This window comes from Miscanthus floridulus, chromosome 5 (assembly GCF_019320115.1).
Source record: "Miscanthus floridulus cultivar M001 chromosome 5, ASM1932011v1, whole genome shotgun sequence".
Taxonomy (NCBI): Eukaryota; Viridiplantae; Streptophyta; class Magnoliopsida; order Poales; family Poaceae; genus Miscanthus; species Miscanthus floridulus.
Window position 1 is genome coordinate 89,824,199 of NC_089584.1, and position 21,831 is coordinate 89,846,029.

At 45.7% G+C, this 21,831-nt stretch overlaps 2 protein-coding genes and 1 non-coding gene across 3 annotated transcripts; 1 reads left to right on the top strand and 2 right to left on the bottom strand.

Moving 5' to 3' along the window:
* Positions 1-5,753: 5,753 nt before the first annotated feature.
* On the top strand, positions 5,754-8,221 carry LOC136452575 (pentatricopeptide repeat-containing protein At3g22690-like). Its single transcript, XM_066453183.1, has one exon. The coding sequence runs from the start codon at positions 5,792-5,794 to the stop codon at positions 7,814-7,816; it is 2,025 nt and encodes a 674-aa protein (XP_066309280.1). The 5' UTR covers positions 5,754-5,791; the 3' UTR covers positions 7,817-8,221.
* A 7,372-nt stretch (positions 8,222-15,593) lies between these two features.
* Positions 15,594-15,667, bottom strand: TRNAI-AAU (transfer RNA isoleucine (anticodon AAU)). The gene has a single exon. It is a non-coding gene; the product is annotated as a tRNA-Ile (tRNA).
* Positions 15,668-17,653: 1,986 nt separating this feature from the next.
* On the bottom strand, positions 17,654-19,917 carry LOC136452576 (protein SLENDER RICE1-LIKE 1-like). Its single transcript, XM_066453184.1, has one exon. The coding sequence runs from the start codon at positions 19,361-19,363 to the stop codon at positions 17,897-17,899; it is 1,467 nt and encodes a 488-aa protein (XP_066309281.1). The 5' UTR covers positions 19,364-19,917; the 3' UTR covers positions 17,654-17,896.
* Positions 19,918-21,831: the final 1,914 nt, after the last annotated feature.

Consider the following 21,831-nt stretch of genomic DNA (forward strand, 5'->3'; position numbering starts at 1 on the left):
AGGACTCTCGCCGCTGACTGCGAACTAAGGCGACGCTGCGCTGGCACTCGCGTGTCGTTCAACGGTTGAGTCCCTAGGCCATTGGGCGCACTGGTCCTGCGTCGATGACGCTGCTTCCCCCTTGTAGGCACCGGATGGGAACCCCCACGGCGGTTGCGCCCTGCGTCACGTCTGGAGCCCCTGCCCGGCGGTGGAGGTGTGGCCGGGAGAGCCCTGCGAGCGGCGTCCAAGTACGACGGATGCCTGGCGGAAGAAGCGAGTTCGTCGTTAGAGCTGCCCGCACGTGGGTCTTCCTCCCAACGCTGGAACTTACTCCTGCCAGCTGACTGACGGGCGGGGAAGAAGGGAGGGGCATACGTGGAGAGGGGGGACGGCGAGGAACTGCCCGAACGTGCGGCATCCTCCTCCTTGTCCTCATCTTCCAGGACGTCCTCGACGATGACCGGCGTCTCGTCCACCATCCTTCCATCCGTGGAAGGCACCGGTAGGTCGGTGACGGATTTGGGCCCGGTAGGGGTGGCGCACGGCGGCGGTGGCGTCGCTGGCGTTGAGGGAGCCCACAGCGGCGCCCCAATGCCGGATCCCACACCAACAGAGGAGGCTCGGGGAGGCTGGGTGGCCACTGGTGCTGGGGTGGCGACCGGCGGGCTAAGAGGGGAGCGGGCGAGGTGGGGGGAGCGGAGACGTTCCGAGGTGGCGGCGCAACCCGAGGAGGCGAGGTCTACTGGGGTGGACGCAGAGGGAGTTGGAGGAGAGTCGGACTTCGTGGGGGAAGCCGGATCTGTGGACGCAGAGGTTGCCGGGGAGGAAAGAGAGGTGGAGGAAGGGGCCACAGGCGGCGAGCTGGCAGCTGCCGGCGGCGGTAGCGTGGGGTGGGGGAGCTGCCCGGGGCTGGCCACGGACGACCCTCGCGACCTGGGTTGCGGGAACCTAGAGCTCCGAGGTTTGGGCAGGAGTAGGGGTCTTGGACCCATCGGTGGAGAGCCTGGACGATGGGGTGCCGGATCTGGGCTCAAAAGTGGCGGGGCTAGGGTGGATGGAGCGGATCTAGGAGAAGGATTGGAGTTGGGAGGAGGAGGCTCAGGGGGGTGACGAAGGGGAGGAGCGGGTCTCCCATCGTACAGCTAAAAATATGAGCAAACTGTTCGGCTGATGTTTTTTTCAGCTGACAAGCAGGGTGCCTTCGGTTGATGTTTTTTTTCAGCTAATAAGTAGGATGAATAGGGCGGAGATCTTTATGAATGACTTTTTGGGATGGTGTAGGGTCGGGGCAAACTTTCTTCTGTTCCTTTCGGACCCATGCTGTACCTACGATTTGATGCTGTGCGCCCATTGTACCCTGTGGCATGGAGACAGCTTCATCATCGTTTCGTTTGGATCCGAGGACACCAATGGGCAATGGCTGAAACGTGGACGTGTCAAGCGGCTTTTCAAGCCGCCAGGGGCGCAAGTTAACGCTGCGTGGTCACTTAGGTGCTTATGTCACGTGTTGAGTGCGTGATAGCATGAGTTGCGTGGTCACCGCATATTGCATACACCATTTGGAATCGACTTATCGACGTCGACTTGGTGGCACTAAAACCTCCAGGAGCCGTAGCAGGTTGGTGTATCCTTCTTCTCTTGGTCTTGGTCTCTTCTCCGCGGTACCTTTCTATCGTGTCGATATCATTGTCGCATATGCAGTGATCGTGATGGAATTTACTCGCCGGCTTTACCATTTGGATTGGTCCGCCCCCACTGGATGTTCATACTTGTGGCAGTGTTTCCTCCGTTCATAAACACTTTATAAGTGTCTATAGGACATCAAGACAGATTAAGGAGAGGATAAATATACAATCGTCTCTTAACTAGTACTTTTTCCATCCCAAAATAAATGGTGTTTTAGGTTTATCTTAAATTAAATCTTTTGAAGTTTGACCAAAATTATACAAAAAAAAAGCTACTATATTTATTACTTAGCTATTACTTAGACGAAATAGATGTTTAGAACAGATAAAGACCAATTAAACGGAAGCAACCGTTTAGGTGAATAGGGTTCTTAACCAAGCATCAAGATTACATTACATAAACACAATAATGCTTGCCTATTTAGGTCAATTCCAATAGATAGCTTTTATAGCATTAATTAGGATGCTAAGTAGATAAAATGTTGATGTGACATTAGAATCTATATCTCTTATAAAGCTAAACCCACTATAATTTTTATCTCAACATGCGAGACATCTACATCATTTTCCACTATCTATCCATATCACCTCCCACTAATAGCCATGTCATCCCACTACTTTTCAATCTCTTAATGCAAGCTGTTCACACCATCTCCACTAAGCGCAATTTATTTTCAATATATAATAAATATAGAGGGCATTCATATATTGCCATTTGTTTTGCCATTCCATCGTCTTATAATTCGATCTAATTCTGTTAGTTTTTTTATTGGATTCTTTCATTGCCTTGTCTAATTTTAGTAAGAATAGATGTAAGAACATATAGGTTTAATTCATATATACAATAATTTTATTTCTAAGAAAGTTTCGCAGCAACGTGCGGGGAATCCTTCTAGTTAAGGAGAAGAGAGAAGGAAATAATTTCTTATATAAAAAACTATGACTTAATTTGGGTTTGGATAAATTGAGAGTGGGTAACTTGCGGTCAATGGTATGGTGACCCGCCCTCCCTCTAGTCTCTAGTATCATCTTATCATTTGATTAACGTCTTTCATTTGCGGCATCAATGATCTAAGGGTGGTTTTGATCATAAACTATAAGACAATTTTCATACTTGTCATACAATACATGGAAACTATATTAAATGGATATTTTTTTTCAAATTATTATTTGTTTTTATAAAATCATCTATCTTCTCTCCTATCACAACGTATGACAACTATTTCTATCTTTGTCAATGTGTAGACCAGATCTTCTTGCTAGAATATTTTGTTTGAGTGCTGCGTGAAAGTAAGAAGCCTGCTGCTGCCACGCTGTTATCCATTCGGCAATACGGTAAATGCTAAGAATTAAGAGAACAAATTATCTATGCATAATATTATTTCTCTAAAATTCAGTAAAGAGTTATATTTACTTATTTGTATCCTGAAGGATAAAGACTAGTATTCTCTAAAATTCAGTAAAGAGTTTTATTTACTTATTATAGTATCCTGAAGGATAAAGACTAGTACCCAGATATCGTTAGCGTGTCCCGTCACTTCTGTAAAGTTCAGCAAGGTGTTATATTTGCTGATTAGTATCGTGATTCGTGAAGGACCAGAACAAATATTCAAACATTGTTAGTAGTATCTCAGGCTTCTTTGTAGTTACTCTCTTTTTGTTTTTTGTTTTTTTGCGACAGCCTCTTTATAGTTACTCGTATCACATAATTTGTCTCGCATGAGCTCAAGTTGGATTAGACTCATTTTGTTTGGTTTCTTGTATTTGAACATCCTGACCGAGTAGATACATTGTTTGGTTATTCGAATAAGAATATGTTGTACTCCTATATGAGATATAATACAAAAGTAGTTATTATATTTATTATATATAAGTATGGTTTAGTAGTCTTATTTTTTTTTTCAAGCCTTACTTAGCTCTTAAATGCACTAACATCTCTTAATATATACTAATGTATCGTTAGCTAGGAGCGATCTCACATCCAGCGAGCTAGGCTCACACAAGACGGAATGGAGCTCGTTTCTGGGGAGTTGGCTGAGGGAGCTCTTTTGCATCTCCCTGTGACACAGGTTCATGCCTTTGTACAGGACTAAGGATGTCTTGTACCGTGCCTGTTGAACGACACAACATATAGTTAGGCCTCTCTTTGGCAGGATTTCAACTTCAAAAGTGATGAAATGGCTCCGACTTCTTTGTTGTTTATTTGGCTCTAGCTTGACGAGCTGTTTTTCGGTGTGCACGTTCAACGTATGGCGATATGGTGTGCCGTCTATACAGGCAAACTTAGTATATGTTTGAATGCCATAGGCTAATTGCTAGTTAGTTATTTTTAGTTTAAATTAACTCTAGTGCATCTAAAGGCTAATAGGTAGAGCTAATTTTTTAGCTTAATCTTCTAACTTATTGTTATCCAACAAGCTAGCTAATCATACCTAATTTAATCTAACTTTTAGCATCGACTAGTAACTGACTACATGTATTAAGGGTCTGTTTGATCCTTCTAAACTTTATAGCTCTAAAAACTTTAGAGCACTTTAGTTGAGTTTTAAGATCTAATGCTCTAATATGAGGTGGGCTAAAGTTTAGAGCTAACTTTAGACCATCTGTTTGGAACTTTAGCTCTAACGGTAATGCTATGAATCAGACGTCCATTCGTGGCTCCGCACCGGACGCCCCTGTTGGTGGATCCGATGTCCAGAAGGCTATTTATCCTATCCATTCCTATCCGCTCCCACTGCTCCCCTTCAGTCACCGTAGATTAAAAAAAACTCACGTATAACCGTGATTGTGCTCCGCCGCGCCTCCCACACGCCTTCCTCTCCACTGTGCCTCCCTTTGGCCTTCCTTTCCACCGCTACCGCCCCCACTTTGTCGGTGCAGCTTTGACGCGAGAAGTCACACCCACCTAACTGTTGTTGTTGGCTCCACCGTGGGCACCGCTCGTCGGGCCACCGCGTGTGCCCCTATCACCAGGGGCAACGCCGCTGCTCACCAGGGGTCATGCAGCCGCCCATCCGTTGTCATCCTCCTTCTACACGGCGACCGCACAGCCGAATCCTGCTGTGCAGTGCTCCGCCTGCCTGACTGTCAGGTTTTGCTAAAAGCGCATGTTGCAATTGTATGTTTCGTATTTTAGATGTTTTTGGAGGTATGCTGCAAGTGTTTCAGATGGATGTTGCAAAAGTAGATCGGGATGTTGCATATGTTGAATGGTTATACATGTATGTTGCAACGGTCTGTTACCAATGTTTCATCTGTGTATTCGGACGTATGTTGCTAGTGTGTATCTGGATGTTGTATATGTTTCATACATATGTTGTATGTGTGTTTATCTAGATGTTGCGTATGTTTGCAAAGATTTTCAAGTGTTTTCAGGTGTGTTTTTCAAGTGTTTTAGAAGCATGTTGCAAAGTGTGTGTTTCGAATATTTCAGTTGTTTTTAGATATATGTTCCAAGTGTGTTATCTGCATGTTGCATATGTTGTTGTGGCTATACACATATGCTGCAAGGATATGTTCACTACCGAAATCCTCAAATTTGCCGAGTGTTTTTATGTTTGCCGAGTGTATTCTCTCGGACACTCGACGAATAAGATCTTTGCTGAGTGCTGCGCTAAAAACACTCAAAAAAAAAAACACTCAACAAAAATATGGTTTGCCGAATGTAAAAAAAAAACACTCGACGAAGAGAAGGTTTACCGAATGTAAAAAAAACACTCGGCAAATAAATAAAATCTTTTTCTGAAAAAGAAGAAGAAAAAAAATAAAAAAAAAACTTTACTAAGTGCTCAGATTAAAACACTCGATAAAGAAATAAAATCTTTTTTCTAAAAAAAAAATTTACCAAGTGGCCGATCTGGACTCGGCAAAAAAAAAAATATGGTACAAAAGGTGCTGCGCTGTGGGCAAGGGATGGAACGGTGGGGCCCGGATGTCAGCCACAGTGAAGAAGCACAAAAGGTGCTGCGGTGATGCGTCCAGGTCAGCGATCCGCGTGATGGATTGTATCCAACGGTTGCTGGCAGTGAAGAAGCACAAAAGGTGCTGCGCTGATATTTTCCAAATCCCAACCGCTAAACGCGCAAACCCAGCTCCGTCAAGAACCGAACGCCGGATGCGGGGCCATGCGTTACCTCTACTTCCGCCCCAACGCACGCCATGCCCGCCCTCAGCGCCACCCACTCCTCACTCACCTCGATGCCTGGTCCTCGCGGGCCCGTCTGGCGGAGCTCCACGCCCGCCTCGTCCGCGCCCACCTCGCTCCCGACTCCGCCGTGGCGGGCCGGCTCGTCGCGCTCCTGGCGTCACAAGCGGTGGGCCACGACATGCGCTACGCTCGCAGGGTGTTCGACGGTATATCCCAGCCTAACACGGCCGTCTGGAACTGCATGATCAGAGGGTACACCAACCACGGCGCGGCTTCGGACGCGCTGGCGACGTTCAGGGCCATGCTTTCGAGAGGAGTCTCCCCTGACAGTTACACCATGGCCGCAGCTGTGTCTACGAGCACCGCTTTTGTCAACTGGCAATGGCGAGCTACTGGAGACGCAGTCCATGCCATGGTTCGGAAGATTGGGTGTGCGTCAGATCTGTTCGTCATGTCAGGCCTTGTTAATCTATATGGAACTTTTAGAAGCGCCGAAGATGCAAGGAAGGTTTTTGTGGAAATGCATGAGAGGGATGTGGTGTCTTGGACGTCGATGATCTCAGCTTTTGCGCAATGTGGTATGTGGGATGATGCTTTGAGGTTTCTTGCTCAGATGCAGGCAGACGGGATTAATCCTAACAAAGTCACAATTATTAGCCTGCTTTCTGCTTGTGGGCACGGGCAGGCTGTTGACAAAGGCCGGTGGGTGTATGGTCAACTTAGTGAATATGGCATTGAGCCTGATGCGGATATAGGAAATTCAGTCATTAGCATGTATGCGAAATGTGGATGCATGTCTGATGCCCTGCAAGTATTTAGGGCTTTGCCTGTGAGAAGTACTAAATCATGGAACATACTGATTGATGGATTTGTGCAAAATCAGAGGCATAAAGAATCACTAACAGTGTTTCAGGAGATGATATCAACTGGCATAACTCCAAATGCAGTAACACTTGTAAGTGTCTTATCAGCATGTGCTCAGCTTGGTGATCTCCAGCAAGCGAGGGATATCCATAATTACATAAAAGATCATGGGATCCATTGTGGTACCCTCCTTACAAATTCTTTGATTAACACATATGCCAAATGTGGCGATATGGCAGCAGCTAACGTGGCTTTCCAGACTATGAATCAAAGGGATGTTGTTTCATGGACAACTATGGTTTGTGGTTATGTGCATGGGCGTCAATTTACAGCAGCCTTCAAATTTTTTGAAGAGATGAAGATTGCAGAAATTGTAGCAAGTGAAATGGCACTGGTTAGTCTACTCTCTGCATGCTCACAGCTTGGGGCAATTGATAAAGGAAGGGAGATTCACTCTTATATAGAAGAGAAGAATGTGAGAAAAGATGTATGCCTTGAAAGTGCCCTAGTCGACATGTATGCAAAATGTGGCTGCATCGACATTGCTACTGAAATATTTAGTAAAATGCAGCATAAGCAAACCATCACATGGAATTCTATGATTGGAGGGTTTTCAAGCAATGGACACGGGAAACAAGCAGTCCAACTCTTCAACCAAATGCTAAAATTTGGACACCCCAAACCTGATGGCATTACTTTTAAGGCAGTTCTTGGTGCTTGTGCTCATGTAGGAATGGTTAATGAGGGGCTCCAGCACTTCTATTCCATGTCGAGCTTTGCAATTGTCCCTGATATCGAACACTATGGTTGCATAATAGACCTCCTAAGTAGAGCTGGGCTACTAGAAGAAGCATTTGAGTTCGTCAAGAAGATGCCAATAGAGCCTAATCCTGTAATTTGGGGATCACTTCTTTCAGCTTGTAGGTTTCATCACGAAATTGATTTAGCGAGGAGAATTGGGCAACACATAATTAAGTTAGCTCCTAATGATGTGGGGGCGCATGTGCTGATCTCAAATTTACATGCTGAAGGTGGTCAGTGGGATGATGTACAGGAAATAAGAGAGCAGATGGAAAGCAGGGGTATAGAGAAGTCTCCTGGCCATAGCTCCATCCAAGTAGAAACGCTCATAATATAGTTTAGCAGGAATATGATATCTGCCTGTAATACACGACTGACAGGAGCAATGCTAACCGGTGTAGTTTCTGATCTACTGGGCATGGGACCTCACATTTCAATTTCCATTGACCTGTGCACATGTGATTATTATTCTTGTATTATTTTGGGTTCAACACTGCGTAAAGCATTATTGCAGACACGTCTTTTAATAGCTGGATACTCGCACTCAACAATGTTGCGAGTTCAGCTGAATGTATCTGTGGTAGCATGACTTGGATAACCTTTACGTGCATAACTGAAGCTGTGACAAGAACAAAAGACATTCAATATGAAATTTAGAACATACCTGTTGTTCAATTCCTAGATAATCAAGGGTTCTGAGTTTTTACTTAATATATGTATTAGTAGTTCTCAATTCTCATCCTCTCTGTTATGCATATATTATTGAACAATCATGTTACTTTAATCCTTGTACAATTGATTTGTAAAGACTGTTCATTTCAGTTGCTCCAAATAAATTATCATTTGCATTTTCAACAATGGCACTGTTCAAGGCTTCAAGCAGTTCACATTCTTCCATTATCCAAGCTTACAAATCCAAATAAATGACTGCTGAAATTAGAGGCAGAGCTACAACCAGCACTCCTGTATTTTGAACTTCCAGAGTTGGCATTCTTCCATTTACCAAGCTGCACATTGAGGTAAGATATTTGCACGTATTTCATCAATCTCCAAATTTTTTATGTCGCTTATGAAGTGTGAGCTTCCATTTTGGATATTGGATTCATTTTTCATATTGCTGGAAACGGTACTTAAGCTTTCAGGAGGGCGAAAGCTGAGATTAAAGGCAGAGCTAATCAAGAGGTATGGGTTAATGAACCTCACATCTTTCTGGCAAACATCTCTAAGGTTTAATAATTTGTGATGAAAGTAAAAAAGAACAGTAAATTTCACAAACCTACCAATATTTATTTTGAGCTAACAGTGACAAACAAATACTTTGTGCCCATTTCACAAAACAACAGCTTTATGATTATTCTTTTTTTAATGGCACTAGGCCACTAGGGCAGTGACGTGTTCATGACCAGCTAGGCCCACGCGTCGAAGTGCCACTGACATGTGGGCCTGATTATTCATGAAAGAGAAATGGTCACAAAGTTGTTTTGTGAGAAGACAATCCAAAATAGTATCAGGTTTGTGAAAAGGGCACAAAGTATGGTAGGTTTATCACTGTTAGCCCAAAATATTTGGAGGTACGTGGAATTTACTCTAAAAAGAATTTGGACTCAACTAAACATGCATGTTGAAGAAACAACATCCGCAGAGATTTATAAGCTCTATTTCATATTCTGAGAAACTCAGGAATATCCAAACCTATGCACACGACAGAAGACAACTTTAGCATTTGCCTCACGTTATGTATACATATTCTTCTTTTAGATTGCAAATGGTATCTTATAATCCTGGCTGTCGCAGGCCGTGTACTCTTATGTGGCTGCTTACCGACCATGACGGATCCCAGATTCCTAGGCAAACCAGTCCCAAGTAAGCAGCTGGAGTTACTGAATTGTGCCGCTGGCAACTATATAAGAATTTTAAATTCCAGAGGGACATGACTCGAATCAGCTGGAGTTACTACATTCCCTGGATAATGTTCATGAACATAACCGAAGCTGTGACAAGAACTAAAGGAAACTGTTTGAAACAACTAAGGTTTGTATACCTAATTATAGTGTAAGAACAGAACACGCCTAACATTTACTTGATTCAACATTTGCATATGTGATTAGAACTTACCGGTTGTTAAGTTATTAGGTAAGTGTCGGCACGAAAATTCGTCTTGTGCCGGGCACACGAGCAAAGCTGGAAGGATCTGCTCGATGGAGCTAGAGATCCGCCTGGCTTCAACGCAGGGATGATTGATCCTGCGTACTCCTCCCGAGACATGCCAGTCAATTTGACTCTGCAATTGATAAGGAGAGAAAATTTATCAGTAATTTAAGGTAGAACGTGTCGGTCTGTGTCCAGACAGTTTCAAGTGTGCCGCTTCAGGAGCAGTCATACGGTAAGAGCGACTGAATAGCCGATCCGCACAGAAATCGGCTATTACGGACTGTAAAACTTATGGGTAGCGATTAATTTTATATTGACAGATACAGTACACGTATATGTAAATAGGATCATCAACTAGACAGATATTGCTAGTGTAAACCATTAAGCCGATGAATCTAATCAGGAAAAGATATAGCATATGAATGAATCGACTATCTGATACGAACGGATCTACAAACGCTCTGAATCTAATCTTTTACCACCAACAGTGAGGTTCGACCGGATCGATGACAGCTATGATGATATTAACAAACTAAAACCGAAGAATCCGCAAACACATCCGTACTTCGACAGGCTTTTCGAGAGACATGTTATACGTGAAGGCTCGGATGAATCGACTAAAATAGCCGATTCAGGTGAAAAGAACTACAGCGTGCGAACAATCGACTATTTCACACGAACAAACCTGTGGACACCATATACTCAACCCGCTATCCCTAACAGTGAGGTTCGACCGGATCGATGCAGCCGTGAAAAAGACGACGAATCAAGCCCTCAAAGCACACAGATCTATTCACGCTTAACAGAATCATGGACGCACACTGTAGGCGTTAACGCACAAGCGATCGGCTATTTAGCTGATGGAAGCATAGTAAACAGCTAAGATCATGCCTAACCAGGAACAGATCTACTAACTAGCATTCTCCAATATACAATGCCATCAATGGGGATCGACCGGATCGTTACAGCCATAATGGTGAACTATAAACCAGATTCAAGTAGCCAGCAAACCTCTTCAAGATTATTCATGCCTCAACCGCATACTATGCACAATCAAGATCGAAGTAAAAACAGCCGATGAAGCATAAACCGTCGTTCAAGGTAGATAACATCATGTTGTAACGAAACTAACGACAGATCTATAGGATATGAGGCCGATCTAATTCGATCTCGACTGGGCGCATTGATGTTACTGTAAACTAATAACAATGAAAACATCAGCAAGGTCGGTAACTTAATGAATCTACTCGAATGACGTCACCCTTAGATAGAGCCGATAACTTGACCTTAATCTAGTTCAAGCAGTGGAGGTCGACCGGATCGATGCAGCCGTACTTGAACTAGACAAGAATCGATAACTAGCTTATACCAGAGTCGCAGTGGAGGTCGACCGGATTGATGCAGCCGTACGAACAGAAGTATAAGCCATGACGGTACTTACAGACAAGCCGGAGGTCGGCCGGACCGATGCAGCCCTGATTGCTGAAGAACTCGCCAAGATCTACTCCTACTCCACTTCTAGGGATGGCTGGAGCCGAAAAAGTAAGTAACTTGTATTTAATTGATTGTGTGTCCTTTACAATAGTCGGGGTCCAATATTTATACCCGGAACATACGTATGAATCCTACTTAAGCACGACTCATTATAATGTTTTACCTTAGAGAAAATATTCTTAATTTAGGATAACTTGGATCCTAATCTTTTTCTTTTTGTAGAGTCCAACATGTTTTTCCTGGCACCGATTGTAGCTATTATAGTTATCTGCTGACGCTATCTGAAGAGAGCCGATTCCAGTGCTGCATTCGAATCAGCTGATACCGACATTTATGCAATCGATTCCTTGATGACATGATTTTGAGAGTTTTCGAGTTCATGCAATCCTTTTTCTAAATTCTGGTATAAACAGTAAGAAACCATCAGATCAGTTAGTTTTTTTTTTCCTAATCGTGTATGTACACAATAGTACTCACGGAAGCTCTGTTTTATCTGATTTTCTGCATGTTCAGTCATGTATGATTACTTTAGAATCATGTTTCAATCCTTAATGATTAGTACTACTGATTTGTTGTTTTATTAGATCTCTTTAGTTTACTTCGTGCAAGCAAAATACTAAGAATTTTCCTTATTCATACTTCTGCAATGTATTGCAGTTGGGGTTCTTCCAGTCTGCAAACTGCTCAGTGCCCAGAACAACTCCAAATAAAATAGGATGGTGATAAGGCTACAATTAGTCCTGTGTACTTCACATGCAGCGTTCTTCCATTCTCCAAGGTTACTCCATCAAAGTAAGCTATCATCTCAGAAATTCAAATTTGTTATCAGATCCCAAGTTGCTAATATTTGGATATTTCCAAGTTTGGTACTCACTTTTCAGCATTCTTTGCTGTCATACAATGGAGTTAAGAAAATCTCCATGGGTGTTATTTGTTTAATCTTGGGGGAAATCAGAGTTATTTGTGTACTATAGTATTATGATTGTGTAGTGGGTGATGTTTAAATTTCTTTACATTTTTAAGTTCCGCCATACAGTAAAGAATGTTGAAAAATGTGTACTTCAGAAGACAAATTTTTAGCACCTGCAGAATCTCGGGAACTTATAATGACCGGGGCCATTAGAGTCTGCATTCTCCTTTTACTTAATGATGAGACGGCATCGTATGGTCCTAGCTGAAAGCTGGACCATGTACTTGGTAGTGGCCACTCATCTGCCACGGTGAATCTGAGGCGAACCAGGCCTGGAACAGTGTCCCAAGTTCAGATGGAATCGCCGAATTGTGCCTGTGCCTGCGTTGCTACCAGGAATCTCCAATCCACGACTCATTAACATAGTGTTTGCCGGCGCAGTCAGCAGATGTTCTACATCCCTTCTACAGAAGGCAAATGGTCGCATTCTGGATTCATGCCCTTAAGTCTGTGCTGTGAAAAAAATGTTGCTGAACAGAGTTAGGACTCGAGCCCAACGTTTTTCTAGATTCATATTTAGTAAAGTCACTCTTGTATCCTAATAGCCAATATAAAGTACGTACTCTATCCATTTCAAATTATAAACTGTTTAGTTTTATTCTCAGTCAAACTTATCTAACTTTGGTCAAAATTATAGAAAAAAATTTGCACAATATCTACAACATCAGGCAAGATTCATTAGACACACTATAAAATATATTTTGACACTATATTTATGGTAAAAGTTTATAAAAAAATGCACAAACAACTACAATACCAAAGAAGATGAATTAAAGACACCATGAAATATATTTTAATAGCATATTTATTTGATAGTGTAGATGCTACCATGTTTTCTATGAGCTTGATTAAAATTAAATAAGTTTGACTTAAAACTAAAACAACTTACAATTAAAAAGTAGGGAGTATCATACTGCCTTGTTCAATTTGTCAAACTTTCATCTCAATAAGTGCACTCCCAATGCGTGAAACTATTAGCAGTTTCTATGGTATAGGAAATTGTACCAAGAAACTATCATTCCCAATACAAGATTTTCTATATTACGGAACATAAGTAGTGATAAAAAACTATATTTACTCTCTTAATGGGTTACGAGTAGTTTCTTGTCCATGGATAACTGTGAAGACCCAGTTTCGTAGTTAGCCCTTGTTTAGTTCGCGAAAAGTTAGAAATTTGGCTACTGTAGCACTTTCGTTTTTATTTGGCAATTAGTGTTCAATCATGGACTAATTAGGCTCAAAACGTTTGTCTCGCAATTTCCAACCAAACTGTGCAATTAGTTTTTTTTCATCTACAATTAATGCTCCATGCACGTATCGCAAGATTCGATGTGATAGGTACTGTAACACTTTTTGGGAAAACTTTTCGCGAACTAAACAAGGGCTTAGACTTGGTTTCTTAAATTTTTTCTCTCTCCTCATTAAATCACTTGTCACATCAGCAAATTGCCTACGTGACAGTATAATTAATATCTACTATCATAATTTCTATATTGTGAGTGCCCTAAGAGCCTCAGAGTCCTAGGCCCGTGATAGAGTGGACGCACTTTTCAAGTGAGGGAGAGTAGAGCAGCGTTGTGTTTAAACTGCAGAAATCTCACAAAAAAGAGTTCGGTTTTACAGAAAACACATAAAAGTGGAGGAAAAAAAATCTTTGATTCCCAAATTCCAAGCTTGGTGGCAATTGTACAGGCCAACTGAATTGTCAGACATCGGAAATCAAAGCTTGGTGCAAAAAGGGGATAGCCGGATAGATTTGGTTAACGAAAAAAAAAATCCAAAAGCTTTTTGAGTCTCAACAATAGATACTGATCTTCTTTCAAAGGGTGCCGCGACTTGCTTATCGATTAAGATGAAAAAAACATTCAGGAAATCACGATGATGGATAAAAAAGAGTGTACAACATTCCATGGGGTGCCGCGACTTGGCTTATCGATTGAGATGAAAAAACATTCAGAAAAACACGGTGATGGGAAAAAAAAAGACTGTACAGCTTTCTCTCTAAAGAAAAGGACTGTACAGTTACTTTGTAAGTTAGATTAGCAGAAAAATCTACTAAACCCAAACGTCGAGTTCTATTTTGAACAGATGCCACAACTGGGCTCATCGACCGAGATGGAAACATTAAAAAAAACACGCAATAAAAAAACACGACAGTGGACAAAAAAGGTGTATAGAAAAAAATAAAGTAAAAAATGGACTCGTCGACCGAGATGGAAACATTAAAAAACACGGAATAAAAAATAAAAAACACGATGGTGGAAAAAGAAGAGGGTGCATAGAAAAAAAATAAAGTAAACAAATAGGACATGCTGGTCGACCAGAAAAAGAGCCTATATATAAAAAAAGAGGCCATACATTGCAGGTCGAACAAAAAAAAGTGTAATATAGCAAAACACGCAAACGTTAAGGATAGGGCTTAGACATCCGGCCTCAGGCCTGCGTCCGGACATAGCTCCAATTCGATGCACCTGCTACGTCCCGTCTCGTCTCCTGCGTCACCATGTCGTGATGGCTCCCGTGCGACAGCGATGGCGTAGGCGAGCATGCCGTTGATTAGGAGCAGCGCGACTCCAGGGCCGCGTACACCAGCGCGGACGTCCTCCGGTGTAGCGCTGCCGTCAACTTACAGCAGATACCGTCATGGCTCTATAGCTCTCTCTTTCTCGCTCGACCATCCTACATCGATCGAGATCTATTTTTGCAACATTATACCCTAGCACACAATGAAGAAATTTAACCACGAGGCCGGGAGGGCATGCATGGATCACCAATTCACCACGAGCGAGAGACGTGCGAGGTTAGAACAATATGGTTAGTGGTGGTAAGCCACTCCTGTCTGCGCTGCACGCCGCTGCACAAGTCAAAGACAAAGCTCCAGCTAGCTAGGGGGTAAGAGTTAGGGATAAAAACGGACTGAAATGGGCGAAAAAACGCTTCTTCCGTTTTCATTTCTATATTTTTTAGCGGAAATGGGCCGGAATCGAGAAGAAAACAAAATTAAAAACAGATGGAGATATACAGAAATACAGAGATACGGATGGAGAGCCAGAAAATTAAGTTAGAATAACATGATCAAATATTCTCCATGTACAAAGTCATAAAACAATATACACATACGAAGTTATCGGTCCAATATTCACTAGCATGCCATGTGTTAACACGTTAACATGTATAATTGGTGATTAGTAGGTTTATGAACATATCAATTTCTAGGCATATCTCACATGGATAGAAAACGGGATGAAAAACGGACTAAATACGGGTCAATTCCAGATAAAAACGGGATTCCGCGGAAACGGATGGAAAAATCCTCTCTCGTTTCTGAATGGATCCCACAAATTCGGAAACAGGCGGAACAAAATAGAAAACGGAACGGGCCAGAACAGGATTTTTCCCGTCCGTTTTGAACTTGAGGGTCCGTTTTCAACTTGAGTAAGAGTGTAATATAGCAAGCAAAAAAGAAATGGACCAAAAGAGAGAAAAAAAAAAAGAAAAGTGGCCCATGCAGGTCTCGAACCTGCGACCTTCGCGTTATTAGCACGACGCTCTAACCAGCTGAGCTAATAGGCCAGTTCAGTATGAAACATTATACCATGCTATATATATAATATAACAAATAACTCTAATAACCAGGCATGCATAGATCGGTTTTATTATTTTTTTTGGAAACATCGATTCGATTGACACCCTCACCGCCGCTGGGTTAACAGCCGGCCAGCCGGGACCGGGGCAGACGGACGCAGGCCGCACCACCCGACACACGGACACACACACAGTATGGAGTCGGAAGGCTGTACGCGCTGAACGTGCCGTGGTCCACGCCGCTCGATTCAGAGCGCAGGGAGGCCCTGCCTCGCCAGTTGCGTGACGGCCAGCCCCCACCCAAGCTACCCGTCCCGTCCGTCTGCCATGCGCCGGGGAGTGAGTAGGGGAGCGCGCATCGGGTCGACCGGCACGTGAAGGCGGCGGTGGTCCGGCCCCTGCTACCACCTGCTCATGCCTCGGTAGCGAAGCTTTCTTTCAGCCGGTGCCGCTTTATTAATTCGCTGCGTAGTACGTCTAGTAGAGCTACGGGATACGTACGTGTACTAGGTTAGCTACCACGGCAACATGCGTTGCGTGTGCGTGTGATCCTCTGCTCTGTGTCTGTGTACTGTGTGGTTGCGATCGCGACTGACTGAGGCCCGTTCGCTTCGCTGAAAAAACAAACCAAAATACTCTTTCGACTGATTTGTTGTGAGAGAAAAATGTTTTTTCAATAGAAAAAACAAGCTGAAAAGTACGGATTACAAGCGAACATGGCCTGGCCATCGAGCGAGCATCCCAATTATCTCAAATCTCTCCCCATTAACAGTAGTTTGCTGTTTTTCTATATGGTTCGGGACTTGAGGCCGGCCGGGCGGCCGGTACCACGAATGAGAGAGACACATGTGAGCATCAACTAGTCGTACGGCGTGTTTCAGATACTGATGGTCTGATCTTGCCTGCGCACACACTCGGCAGGGCACGGCTTGCAAAGTTGCAAGAGGGGGTTTGGTTTGCACTTGCAGTCATGCACACTTGCACTTGTCGGGGACGCGCCTGACGTGCAGCCGCACCTAGAAGAATCTGTGACCGCCGAGCCCTGCCCGAGAGATGCCGTGCGCGTGTGTGCCGCGGGTGCGCAGCGCCACCACGTCTGCTACAGTCTCCTCCTCCGCTATCCTACTGTAGCAAGCACTTACTGTATTATTAATAATAATAATTTAAAGGCATATAATCGCTTGCGCCTGCAAAGCTACAACCGCTTCTGTACATCCGGGAGCTTTTGCGGAGGCACTGCACTGCAGGTGCCTCGCGTTGAGAAACCGGCTGGCCCGTGTTGTTTACTGTGTGGCAACAGAGCAACGGTCGTCCGCGCGCGACGACCGATCTGGCGTGTAGCGCAAGCATGATCGGTGCAAATCCAAGTGTCAACAGACAGAGTAGGGCAGAAAATCGACAACAGTGATTCGCCAGGGACAGTGTAGTACATCACAGTGCCTAGCGGTTTGAAATGAAAAACCAATTCTTTTCATGGAAATGCAAGCGCTAGTTCTGATCTGCAGCCTGTTCGCTTGCTCGTATCTGGCTGATAAGCCAAGTCATGACTTATCAGCCAACGAATAATATTTTTCTCTCACACCAAATCAGCTAACAGTACTTTTCAGTCATGGTTTATAAGTCAAACCAATCCAAACGAATAGAGCGCTGGTTTGTATCGTAGAATCCCTGGCATGGAACCGCATGGCACATCATGAAATTGGTATGGCTGTTGTCTTGTTGATTTTAAAAAAACGGTATATTTTTCTCATTCTTAACAGTGGTGATGATGAAACATATACTCGATGGGGTTCACGTATTGCTTGGTACCGTTGTCACGAGCTCAGAAATGCCACGGCGTCTTCTTATGTTCGATGTCTCAACACTTCAACAGGCCACGCAGACGCAGGAGGAATGGGGCGAGGATGCTGACGAGCATCCAGTCACGGCCTAAAGCTACTAGTTTCTCTAGAACAAATCCAGGGGAGCGCGCGAGGGAACAAGTGTTTCTAGAGCTTCCACGATTGCAATGGCGTTTTCCAGGGTGCCGTTTATTCAACTATGACGACATGCCTAACAGAATTTCATGTCATTTCAGCCTGCCATTTACGACCGATGCCATGGCAGGATGCCACGCTCTCAATCGAAGCATTTGGACCGCGCGCACCGAGATTCTACAGTAACCAACCCCGCTACCCTGACCGAATTTACAGTAACTACGATTGGGATACCCATGCCCTAGCTGCTGCAGCTGATATTGCTCTCCTCACTGGCGCTGCCGCTGCTCCTGCTCCTGCTGCCGTCCGCGTTGCAGCTGTCACTCTGATTGTTCTCTTCCGCCGCGCGCCACGCGGACGCCGAGAAGAGCGGCCGCCCGTGCCAGCCCAGTGTCAGGCACCCCTCGGCCTCCTCCACGCAGTGTCCTTCCCCGGAGAAGAGCCCCACCAGCATCCTCGCCTGCCGCAGCGCGTTGGCCCCCAGCGGCACGGCGGCCAGCCCCGCCCCCGCGCGGGGGCCCCCCAGCCTGTCCCGCCACCGCCGCAGCGGCTCGTGCCGTTCCCTGCGGTCCGCGCCCTCGCCGCACACGATGTCGCAGATCTCGCGCTCCAGGTACGCCTCCGCCGCCGCGTCGCCCGCGCCGCCGCTGGCGGCGTCCAGGGAGTCGAACACCGCCGAGTAGTAGAAGAGCGCCTCCGTGAACCGGTCCAGGAACCCCGGCTTGTTGTGGTCGGCCTCCTGCTCCACGACCGTGAACACCCTGGGCCGCACGGAGGCGACGCAGTCGAGGACGGCGTCGATGGGCGCCCGCGCCCGCGGCCGCGCGTCGTCGGACGAAGGGTCGTCGGCGAGGAGGCGGTGGAGCTGGAGCACGGAGTTGACGGCGACGGCCTCGCCCTGCGACACCTGCAGCATCCAGGGGCGCACCTCGTCGAGGCGGTTGGCGGCGACGCCGCGGAAGGAGAAGTGGACGCGCACGGAGCGCGCGAGGTCGGCGAGGCGGACCCCGACGTCGCGGAGGTCGTCGCGGCCGGGAGGGGAGGGCGGGCCAATGCCGGTGAGGCGGAGCGACGGCGGCCCGCCGGGGCGGAGCGCCAGGGCCTGGATCAGCGCGGGCCACTGGAGGCCCTGCATGAGGCTGAAGTCGATGATGTGGACGTGCCTGCAGCCCTGGACGGCCTCCAGGATGGCCTGGTTGGCCGTGAAGTGCGCGAACTTGAGGTACGGCCCCGCCTCGTAGAAGCGGTGGTAGAGGAAGGCTCCGTCGGCGACTTCGGCGGCGGGCGGAGGCGAATTCGTGTGAGGAGGGAGCAGCCGGCGGGACAGCGCGGCGGTGAAGTGGACGGCGACGCGGCCGATGCCGGAGGTGGGCGACACGGCGGCGAGCGCGGCGTGCGCGTCGGCCAGGTGCGCCGACGCGCCCGCGTGGTCGCCCGCCTCCACGGCGCCGGCGCAGCTCATGAGGAGGTGCACCAGGCGGATGCCCGCGGCCTCCTCCTCCTCCCGCCGCATCGCCGCCAGCGCCGCCGCGAAGTCGGGCAGCGCCTCCATGTGCTGCATCGCGTGCATGTCCGCGTAGTACGCAGCAGCAACCCCGGCGGCGTCGGGCACCGCGGTGGGCAGCGGAGGCAAGGTGACGTCGTCGAGCCCAGCATCCGCGGGCTCCTCCGGCCACTGGAAGGGGAACGACGCGCCGCCCATGGCCATGGGTCTGTGAGAGGGTGTGGCTCGGTGGCGTGCTCTGCTCTTCTGTGAAGCGGTCAGCAGAGTGACGGCTTCGCGCTTGGCGGGCGGGCGGTGAGTGATGTACTAGAGCCTAGGCTAGAGGGGAGTGAGTGAGGTGAGGGGCTGATGATGACGACCGGGTGGGTGCGGGGGCGGGGGCGGGTGCGGGGGCGAGGGGCGAGGGTTAAGGTGCGGGGAGGGAGGTCCGGAGGTGCGGTGACGTCGGAAACGCCGGGGGAGGTCGGTTACACGTGGAGAGGCGGGCAGGAGCACGGGGCGGACGGCCCTGCCTGCTCCTTCTGTCAATTCCTGTTTCCTCAACTTGTCTGTGGGGATCTCGCTCGTCTGTGACTAAGGGTGGCAACGGGATGTACCGGTCGCATATCGTCTGAGCATTCTCTTCCCGAATTCATTCCGTTTCCGTCTCCGTTAATTGTCTTGGGTATGGATTTTTATTCATCTTTGTACCCGTCGGGCATCGGTCGGGTAATAGATACCCGACGGGTACTGCATACCCAATAAACAAGGACACTTGTGATCGTAGCTTTACAATCGGAGACGTTTCTTCTTCACCCGGGTATAAGTGTCGGAGTCATAGAGATGCCGAGGAAAAGGAGCGAGGTTGCGAGGAGGATGAGCAAAGATGGCAGAGAGACCGAACTGAGGAAGCGAAAGACACGAGCGCTCGTGAGGCAGGCGTGCTTGTGCTGCTGACGGAGATGGTGAGGAAAAATTAAACTAGAGTTCCTAGAACACACAAACTATATATATGATTGTTCAGATTTGGACCAAAATACCTATGTTGAGCTTTTTTTTTTGCCTAATACTCGCATGACAGCTCAAATAATCGGGGTTCTCTAACGGGTAACGGGGATGGGTAAACAGAGAACGTTCCCGTACTCGCTATACCCGTCGAGGATGGATTCTTATCCATTTAAATGCCCGCAGATAAAGATACGATCACATGCCGTGGGACTAGGGAGGACGGATTTTACGACACAAACTGAGGACGAGAGACAGTACCCCGTGGGAAGTTTCCTCACTGTTTGACGCTCCACAACCTTCCTTCCCAAAGTATAGTAATAAGGGAAAAACGAGTGGCCTCAGCACAATGACGCGGCAGGTTATTGTTCGTAGATTTTTGGTTTGGCCTCGAGTCTATTCCCAAAATTTTGCAAAATTTTTCAAGATTCTCCGTCACATCGAATTTTTGACATATGCACAAAGCATTAAATATAAATAAAAAATAAAACTAATTACACAGTTTAGACGAAATTTACGAGACAAATCTTTTAAGCCTAATTAAACTATGATTGGACACTAATTACCAAATAACAACGAAAGTGCTACGGTACCATTTCCCCAAAAAATTGCCAACTAAACAAGGCCTATGTTTACATGCACATCAATGCCTTGTTTTATACTCCCTCCGTCCCTTTTTATGTGTCGTTTGCGCTTCCCAAGAAACAACTTTGATTAAATATATATTAAAAAATATTAATATTTATAGTACATAATTAGTATCATTGGAAAGATATTTGAATCTAGTTTTTTAATAAATTTATTTGGAGATACAAATATTGCACGTATTTTCTATAAATCGAGTCAAACTTGTGGCACGAAAACTGGAAACGACAAACAATAAGGGACAGAGGGAGTATCTAACATTAGAGAACACAGGTTTCGTCAGATATATTGATGCTTGGTTCGTATAGTCACATGTTCAGTTATATAGGGTCACTATTGTAGTGGGCACTTTGTTCTCTAAATTGTCTATCTAAACAGATTTGGTCATGGCAAAATTATGTTGGTGGATTGCCCAAGTAACCGAGTGGATCCATTGAAATGTTGGTAACTACTACTAGTATCCATGATAAGCAAAGAAATTATAGGCAACTCTTTACAGATCTTTGGCACGGCAAATCAATATTGGCAAACACTTAATGATGGTCATATCTTGATTTTCCTTAGGTCCAGAGGATATAATCTTATTGCCCCGCTTCACCATTGTTGTACCTCGAAGCTCTAGTAAAAGGGTAGAGACATCTCAAATCAATGCCAAATTAGATTCTTGAAATCGGCCTCCACTTCTTGAATCGAACTCCTACTCGCTAAAGTCGTGGATTTCTAAGTCCATGGCCGCTGAAAAACCTTGCCATTGCTTGTGGCTTCGAACCTGGAGATATGAGTTGAGGAAAGGGATGCAATTACAGTCGGAGAGAGGTGGGATCAGATTTGAATAGCCTGACATCTAACTACAATGTAACAGAATATAGCCAGACTCGAAACAATAAACACATTTCTTACCTCTTATCTCTTCGCAATGCATTAACGTTACATATCTTGAACCAAACGCTATCTTAGCTCAAGTGTGTCTGTAACTGTAAGACAATGAAAGGCATAACCAGTTAACCACTGTGAAGTGTGTATTGGTTAATAGTTGGTTAGAT

Bases quoted from the DNA above. Each gene is read 5' to 3' on its own strand.
- LOC136452575 (XM_066453183.1), top strand. From the start codon at position 5,792: ATGCGTTACCTCTACTTCCGCCCCAACGCACGCCATGCCCGCCCTCAG.
- LOC136452576 (XM_066453184.1), bottom strand. From the start codon at position 19,363: ATGGCCATGGGCGGCGCGTCGTTCCCCTTCCAGTGGCCGGAGGAGCCC.